General features: G+C 35.9%; 2 protein-coding genes across 3 annotated transcripts; one reads left to right on the top strand and one right to left on the bottom strand.

Annotated features, from left to right (window-relative positions):
- Window positions 1-2,447: 2,447 nt before the first annotated feature.
- On the bottom strand, window positions 2,448-4,012 carry LOC117637606. 2 transcript variants are annotated; one of them, XM_034372535.1, is made up of 4 exons: window positions 3,553-4,012; window positions 3,226-3,438; window positions 2,936-3,103; window positions 2,448-2,782 (listed from the first exon to the last, which is right to left on the bottom strand). In XM_034372535.1, exons 1-4 carry the CDS (start codon window positions 3,559-3,561, stop codon window positions 2,729-2,731), a joined length of 444 nt encoding a protein of 147 aa, XP_034228426.1. In that variant the 5' UTR covers window positions 3,562-4,012; the 3' UTR covers window positions 2,448-2,728. The 2 variants fall into 2 exon arrangements, with proteins under 2 accessions (XP_034228426.1, XP_034228427.1); XM_034372536.1 differs by having other exon boundaries at window positions 3,607-4,012.
- A 3,860-nt stretch (window positions 4,013-7,872) lies between these two features.
- On the top strand, window positions 7,873-8,469 carry LOC117637398 (putative lipid-transfer protein DIR1). The gene has a single exon (XM_034372277.1). The coding sequence runs from the start codon at window positions 7,944-7,946 to the stop codon at window positions 8,262-8,264; it is 321 nt and encodes a 106-aa protein (XP_034228168.1). The 5' UTR covers window positions 7,873-7,943; the 3' UTR covers window positions 8,265-8,469.
- The last annotated feature ends 506 nt before the right edge of the window (window positions 8,470-8,975 follow it).

Below are 8,975 nucleotides of genomic sequence, written 5' to 3'. Positions count from 1 at the left end.
GAGGAGGAAAACAAAATACATGAAAAACTACTTGCAAAAGTTTCTAAAACTATTGTCATTTACAAATTACAACAACTGGAGGAACCATAACTAAAACCTTACAGAACAGATTAATTAACTTGCTCAGCCATTGTGCAAGGAAGGTTTTCGTGGCAACTTCTTGCAAAGGCAGCCCTGCCGAATCTCGATAGCTTCGGCTGTTTCTCAACCACATCATGAAGACCATTCTTGGCATTGGCATTGAAGTTTGCTTTGCATTGCAGCTTCGATTTGCTACGACTGTCTTCTACCGACCACGCAACGCGGATCCGATGGAGGTGGCACCTAAACGACCCTGCGTGGTTGGTCGGAGCACATATGCAAGTCTTGTTGGGAGTGGCATTTTTAGCTGGTTTGCTTTCTGCCATGTTCTTCCTTGCAATCTTCTTTTGTACTGCCTTGGCTAATTCATCTTCTTCATGAGGCAGAGTACCCTTGGTTTTGTTAAGCCTAGTAATAGTAAATCATACGCATGACATGTGGGAATTGGGATTTATCCATGACAAGGATAACAAGTATGCATAATTAGTAGACTAATTAACCTGTAAATCCATCCATAGATGGGATCATAAAAATTATCCAGTTTCCCAAATTGCCTTCCAATCTTTAAAAATGACAACTTTCAAAATTTGAAAGCGATGCAGTTCTGATTGAATCTTTTCTTACACTAATCACAGAAACAGAGCAAAATTTATTTATTTACTTATAATTTTTTGGTCAGCGCAGACCAGAGCAACTTAATTAAGAGGTGGATGCAAAATACCCATCAAAATTACAGAAATAAAAGGCACAAAAATAGCAACAACATACGAAAGAGTGATGGATTTGGAGTCGTCGTTTTGCAAATTCTTCACCTCAGCCAGCAATGTTATTGCCTCAAATTGAATTGAATTTGGAAAGATCAAGACTTTTTCTTGAAAACCCAAGAAAGATTTCAAAGACGGATCTTACCAAAAATCCCTCAAGGATAAGATTTGTAGAAGACTAATGGCCGGGCCTTGTCATAGAGATGGGATTTCTGAATTGTATCAGAGGATTTGGATTGGGTTTCTGGAAAGAGCATGGGGAGTGTGTGTGCGTGTGTGTGATGAGCCAATCAGAGAGCAACACGATCATGCATGCAAAGCAGAGAGACGTAAAACATGTTTGCCTCACAAGGCTCTCATTTGGAATATAGTGAAAATCCACATTGGCACGGTCCAATAGCAACTCTTCAGAAATTAATTGGTTTGAAATATTTATAAAACTGTAAATAATATTAATATGGCCCACAAGATATGTCAATCTACTGGATTATGCTCTAATTGTTTATATCATATCACCCCTCCCTTGATTTCCCATTGCTGACAAAGATACGTCAACATAAACCTCCATGTTTAGAGCCGTTGGGTTGCTAAGATTTTGAACTAAAACAATGACATCTGCCTATCATGTGCATGTTTAAGATAGTTGGGGTGGTTAATTAGTTCGCCAACAAAACATAACGACATATTATCGATATATTTTCAACAATATCGATAGTTTTTAGTTCTTTAATAATAAAAACAAGACAAGGCTACCTAATCGTCTCTGTTTTTATTTTCACACATTCAGATGCAAAGGTCTACTTTTATAATTTGAACAGTTAATCTTTTTTTTCTCCATCCCCACATGCCTCCTACTTTAGAAAAGAAATAAAGCAACCATGATGAGAAGAAATCACGCCTACCTAATCTATTCATCTAAAACAAAATCACATATAAAATCTCTAGTCTCCATCAAATAATTTCATGACCATTTCAATTTCCCACACCTAAAGTTTTTATCCCAGTTACGTGTATTGGGTATCTTTTGTATCATCAATCACTGTTCTGGGTGGGTGTTATATAGTGCCTCCTATTTTTCTTTTTCTTTTCTTTTCCTTTTCCTTTTCCTTTTATCATCAAAATGAAATATTCAATACCCCACATGTGATATACCTTTTCTCCTTTGCAAAAGTCTTTGCATCCAATCCAAACACACCCTTCACTCACCCCCTCTTTTTTCTTTTTTTTACATGAGATGGAATATTCAAATATTAAACCCCACATATCTGACCAAAAAACAAATTAAACCCCACATTAAAATAAATATAAAAAACCTTTTTTTTTTCCTTTTACAACCAGTTATAAAATTGAGTTGCAAGTTCCAACACTGTTCTCCTGCCTCCTTTCCTTTCACAATGAAATTTATACTAAATATTTCACAAACAAAAATTTATACTAAATAATATGTATATTGCTTGTCTCATTCTAGATAAGGAGATACTTATCCTTTTTATAAATCACGGTTTGACACATATACAAAAATAATTCATCAAAAAAACACTAAAAAATACAAACATATGTCACAATGCTAAGGTAAGAGCTCCTACATAGTAGAGAGATGTATTTTCTAAAGAGATATTTATATTAAATAATCGAAAAAAACGAAGTTACAAACTCCCCAAATCCACTGCCGAGGAGAAAGACAAAATAATCCCTCAGTAGTTAACTAAATATGAACCCACCCTCTCCTGATACTCACATCACATGAGAGAGGAATTCTCAGACAAACCATATATATGTTCATAATATTAAGCTACAAACACTTTTACATAAACCGACGACTTTAGTTTTTTTCTCTCTCTCATATATTCACTAACAAGTCTGATGTAAACTTGTTCATTGCTTCACGCAACACATGTTGGCAGCAAGCAGCTTGAAAAGAAGCCAAACCCTCTCTTCTGCAACCAAAAAGTTGAAGAGAAAAGAAAGATTTATTGTAAGTGAAGTTCAAAAAGAGGTTGGAACAAAAGTGGGCTGATAGGCAATTTGATTCAGAGGCACATGAAATTTTCTCAAAAGGGAAGAGACTTATTATAAATTTAGAGCTTTACCTTTCTGGTTTTAGCATAGAGAGTCTCTGGTGAGATTTTGTACAAGTCTTCATCCACAGGCTTTGGGGTAGGCCTGTGCCTGGGAGGAGGGCTTGGTGGCTCCTTCGCATCACTCACCACCCAACTTTGCTCTTTTGCTTCTTTCACATTTGACTGACGACTTTTGTTCTGCAATTTGTCACCAACAACATAAGATTTTATAATCAATGTGGCATTTTTGAAGCAAAATTTGGACTTGGAAAAACAAGTGGTGGATAAATAAAAAAGGGATGGATTTGAAGTTTACCCACCCTTCTGCGAGGAACAACAATCATGGCAGGTGTGACGACGTCGTTCTCATACAAATCACCAGCAACATATAAATCACGATCCTCATCAGAGTAACTGGTGTAGCGCAGAAGCCCAGCTTGCGTAGCTGACTCAAAGCACTGAGTAAATGGGAGGTCTTGGTTCCAATCCCAGCTCCCAAAGGCTGGCACTTGGCTTCTCATCATCCTAAAGTCCTGAAATTTACAGAAACCCACAAGGTCAAATGAGATGACAATAAACAAGAAGAAGATCAAACCCCAGAAGGGTAATGAAATTTGCAAGTAGTGTAATGGGAAAACAGGGCTTACTTGATCCATTTGAGCTTAAAGTTCGCAACGTTGAAGAAACAGAAGATTTTTTACCTCTGAGCCTCAAAGGGTTTTCAAAATGCTTTGTCTTTCTCTGCCTCTTTCTCTTCTCTTTTCTTGGCTGTGAATGTAAGCGTGGGTTTATGATAACCTATTTAAAAGGAAAGATGGGAAGAGAGAGAGAGAGAGAGAGAGAGAGAGAGAGAGAGGGGGGGCAATAAAGTAGGGGTATGGGGATCCAAAGGCAGAGCAAAATACACAAATAGTATAGGGCACTGGTAAAAAAAAGGAAAGTAAAGTGAACCCAATAGAGAGAATGGATAGATAACGAAGTTTCACAGGAGCAGACAGAGAGACAGAGAGGTAATGTATGAGAGGAATGGATGGTAAGCTTTTACCCTGTTTTGATTTCTTTTTAAATTCTGCCCTCTTTAACTTTTCTCAGGGCTTGCTTTGCTTTGCCTTGCCTAGTCTGTCTCTGCTCTCATCTGATGCATATTCCAAAGCCTGATAAAGGGTCTTTGCTTCTGTTTTTGGTTTTCACTTTTTTTTTTTTCAATTGGGTTGATTTGTTTAATCCCATGCCAATAGGCTCTGGGCACTTTGGCTTTGCTTTGTGTTTTTTTCAACCCCACACGCGTACCAGGGGTGAACTTGGTGCTCTGTGCCTTTCAACTTTGGTGCTCCAACCGAAGTCACCAAGGTTAAATCAAAAGCAAAGTAAAATGAATTTAAATATGTTTTTGGGTTTTTGGTTTTGATTTAAGACAAGTCAGTGGGTGTACATTTGTCAGTGTTATGAGGTCAAACATTAAGCAGTGGCATCAGCATGTTGAAATTGCAGTCTTAAAGTTTCAAACTTGCAGATGCAGATGCAGAGGCAGACAAGCTGCTCAGGATAATGAATTTTATTGCAGCAAATAATAAGAAATCTATATAGCCTGGCCTAGCCTAGGGAACAGGCAAATATGAAACAGATGGAGGAGAGGGTGTGGCTTATTATAGGCTTTTTAACTCAAGTCTCTAAAAAATTTGGACTTTCATGCATTTGGTGGTATTTGCCTTTTGCTCTTTTGTTTTTAATATTTTTTAATATTTTTTTTGGGTTTGGAACTTGCAATTCCAAGCTGTGACCTGATGGAAAAACAAAAGTCAGGAAACTTGTTCAATTGGATTGAACCAATAATTGTCATGGAGAATCTATATCTCCAATCTGGGTTACGTGCGTCGCAAGAATCACCACGACAAAATACAGATCAAAAGGGAGCTCTATGAATATGCTGAGGGCCCTCTCTTTAGATCCCTGTATCTTCGTGTCCTGAAGAAAGCGGTTTTTGCAGTGTTCCAGAAATGAAAAAATTATTCCCAGTCCCTTTCTTTTACTCCTTTTTCTTCATTATCATTCTCATTTGTTAATTGTGTGATTAGTCAGCCATATTTGTATAATTGGGGTTTAAGAAGACACCAATACAAAAGACAACATTCTAATTGAATGTATTTATATAGAAGGCATTGATTAGGCAGGCCATCAAGTTGATGAGCTAATGTCTCATTACTGGTCTACTAATCATTAGCCAGTTGATCCAATTTGATTTTGGGGGAATCTGATTACTTCCAAGTTGTTTGTTGCTTTTGTTTTTCTTTGAAGAAAACCACTCACAAATCCACAAATCTATTTTGTTCATTTATTTATAAATATGTGTTGAGTGAAAAATGACATTGACTTATAGATCAGTGGTCTCATGTTCGAACCCTTATGACACCTTAGTAGTTTTTGTGTGTTAGAAACCTCCTCCCCTTATAGTTTACTATCGCTTGTATTTTTTATTTTTTATTTTTAAACTAACAGTGCTACACATTTTATATTATTTGTTGTTCTTTTTTCAAATTTCATTCACAACTTTAACTGCTAGATGCATTTTGTGCAAACTAGTTCATGCATTTATTCATCAAACCTACTTGAATTTGACCCATCATAATACTGTTTTTCTTCCTGCAATTATAAATGCAACCTCATCATTAAATGCATTTCCATCAAACTCTCGAACGTTAGATGCAATTTAATCCTAGCCTAACCTATTAAATTTTGTAGTTCAAATTTCTATGTACCCCACGACTCATTCATGCTGAAGCGCTCTGTCTACTTTTTATTTTTTGGTCAAAGGCGCTCTGTCTACTTTAAAGCTTCATGGTAATATGGTTCAACCCAAATAAATGCTCATTACACTTGAATGTTAAGGTATGACAGACAGGGACGGATGACTCACTACTAGTTGATTCAACAACGATATTGTTTTTAACTAAACTATTTGTATAGTCCAATATGTGTTAGTTTTATCACAAAAGACATTAGTATTATTCGTAAGAGTACTTTCACCCATGGTGGCATGGTGTCATTGTCATGACAAAAGGCAAGGGCAAGTAAGGGCAGATACTATTCACGTGAATAATGATTGTCCTACTTTTTTTTATTTTGCTTTTCCACCAATTGTCATGACAACCTAAAGACAATTACTATTCATATGGGATTAATTTGATTTATGTGTATATTAATAAATAAAAATTGCTAGGTATTTATTAAAATATATATATATCTGAAATTTTTTTAGATTTAAAAAAAAAAAAGTTACATTGATATTTTTCAATTTTTTTACTTGGGCTAGACTGCTGAGATGAAAATGTTCTAATAGAGCCACTCACTTATATATCAATTTTTCGGTGTGACATTTTACATTCTTCAACATTCATGGTGTGAATCATTTAATTTTTCTATGATGGTTGTAGAGTTGCTTGACCTAGATTAGTATCTACTTAGTCTTTGTTTGTCGAGTTTAACCCTTTCCCAAAAGAAAATGTTACATTTCGAAATTTAAAAAAGTGCTAATTCGACTTCAGAAGAGAGAAATGGTCCACATTTTTATTACTGTTATTATCTTCTTCTTTTTTTTTTAAAGAGAGAAAATTGCAACTCAGTTTGCAGCTTGCAGAAGCAGAGGACAGAAAATTGCACTCAGTGGTTCGAACAGATGTTCGTTTGATGCACCAAGAAAGGGCCGAACGACTAAGACGGCCCAAAGATGGAACTAAAATAACTGAGAATGCAAACAACTTAGGCCCAATTAGTGAAGTTCTTCAAAAGTTGTTTTCTTTTGGGTCGTCAAGCTTATACTCAATTTCATTAGAAACATTAGACTTTCGTCCTTAAATAAGATGATTTTCTGTTATGAAAGTTGGGTTTTAGCTTAAACTTTGATTATAGTCTTTTTAAATTAGGTTTGAAAATATCTGTAAATACGAAATTGCAGGCACATTATGTACGTAGGTACATTGGTATACCCATTGATATACTCATTGATATCAATAATTTTGTACACATACTAGAATAGCGCTCAAGTTAATACAACGACAACTACTCGTTTGGGTCAACTCCACAGTTTAATGTCATGATAAGAACTCTTCATTTTTTTTATCAAAATCAGAAATTATTTAGATATTTGATTATTGTCATGAACTTTTCCTTGTTTGTTGAAGACTCTACATCTTTTTTTTTTAATTGGTAACTAATTAGATGAGTAAACACATTTCGTTTTGAGTGAATTTTTCCACGATAACTTCAAAAATGAAAGTTAACCCACACGAGTGGCCAATTACGGTATTAACTTATGTATATATATGTATTTGTTCTAAATAATACACGTACCAACTAGCTCTTAGTTTAGTGGTATTTCTCTTTTCAATGTTAAAAGATGTCCTAAGTTCAGAACCTCAACTCTCGTTAATGAAAAAAGATTCTAAATAATATATGTAATCACAGAATTATTCAACATCAAAACTCAATTACCCAATCAACGAATTGATATAAAAAAATCAACCAGATTTTAAAGAAGGAAAAAACTCTTGTTTTCTGAAAGTTCGTTGAAGAGAGATGATCACACACATATGCGTTTCCAGTCATGCTACTTCAAGACAACTCTCAATAGTTAAAATTTGAGTATATAATAAACTGCAACCATGCATAATTTCCAAGTTTCAGCCAACACAAATCCCAAAACAAAATACAAAAAGACAACCCTAATTATTCCTTTGCATATCTAAAAAATCCAATCACGAGCTCAATTAAACCAGTCTGTGTGCTCCCCCCAACCCACAGATGACAACCCAAACCACCCCCCCCAAAAAAAACAAAAAAACAAAAAAAAAACAAAAAACCCTAAACTATATGGAAGACGAACCTCCCCGTGACTCAGAAAACAGCCAAAATTCCTTCACGGGCTTCAAATTTTGTGGCTCCTAAAACTCCTCACATTCTCTATAAATAAGAGACCCAGAAAGAGTGAGCTTTACACTTGACTTCTTTAAACCTAATTAATATTGGTAGTGATCTTAAGTTCATGATGGGTAGAAATTTCAAGTTGGTTTTTGTTTTGGTGATGGCAATGGCTGTGTTGCTCGAAGGGTCGAGAGTGTTGGGTTTGTGCAATATGAGCGATGAAGGCTTAGCTTCTTGCAAGCCAGCGGTGGCAAAGGCAACACCAGAGAAGCCAAACCCAGATAAGCCAACTCCCGAGTGTTGTGTGGCTCTCAAAGGAGCTGACTTGAAATGCCTCTGTGGATATAAGAACTCGTTTCTTTTGCCTTCTTTGGGCATCGACCCTGCCCTTGCCATGGCTCTTCCTGCTAAGTGCAACCTCACCCCTCCTGCCGATTGCTAGGAGCTAAGCTAATCATCCACATCAAATATTTGTTTTCAATCTTTTTTCTGTGTGTGTGTGTGTTCGTGTTGTGCTGTGGTTTAAGCTTATCTGTATCTTTTTCTTCTTCTTTTTTAAATTGTAATTGGTTTGTCTAATGAATTCTATATTTTGTTTAAGAAAATGAATGTGAAGTGTGGAAGCAACACGCCTATCCTTAAGATCATGGAGAATGGATCATGACCGACTTAACTAGGGCACTTCTTGTTATTGATACTCTCTACTTTATACTTTAGGGTATAGACGGCCAATGCACCTACTGGTTATGTCAAACTCTTTCTCGGCCTATGGGAATGAATGAGAAAGTTTTGGCTTTAAACTATGACCATACCGTAGTTTCTATTTAAGCATGACCTGATTGATCACTTTTAGGTTGTGGGCCATTTGGGTTATAAAAGGAATGAAAAAACCTAACTGCGGATAAGGTTCAATTCAAGCCCATATGGGCTCCATTAGGAAATGCAGGGGCTCTTATTTGGCAGATAATATAGATTGCTATATCATGTGTTACATATGTTGATATTTATAAGTGAGTAAATAAATAAATGTACGTAGCGTTATTGTTCGGGTAAAGAATTTTACAAATTACAGACAACATAAAGGTAAAACCCTGGACTTTAGAGCTCTCTCTTAATACGCACTAACCTAAATGAGATGTCGACCAAACATTAT

The sequence above is a fragment of the Prunus dulcis genome, chromosome 8 (genome assembly GCF_902201215.1).
Source record: "Prunus dulcis chromosome 8, ALMONDv2, whole genome shotgun sequence".
NCBI lineage: Eukaryota > Viridiplantae > Streptophyta > Magnoliopsida > Rosales > Rosaceae > Prunus > Prunus dulcis.
This window is presented reverse-complemented; position numbering and strand designations above follow the sequence as displayed.

Coding starts and splice junctions, on each gene's coding strand:
- LOC117637606 (XM_034372535.1), bottom strand. Junction 3,104..3,225: donor TTGTTGTTCCTCGCAGAAGG/GTGGGTAAACTT, acceptor GACAAATTGCAG/AACAAAAGTCGTCAGTCAAA. Junction 2,783..2,935: donor TCTATGCTAAAACCAGAAAG/GTAAAGCTCTAA, acceptor TTTTGGTTGCAG/AAGAGAGGGTTTGGCTTCTT.
- LOC117637398 (XM_034372277.1), top strand. CDS start 7,944: ATGATGGGTAGAAATTTCAAGTTGGTTTTTGTTTTGGTGATGGCAATG.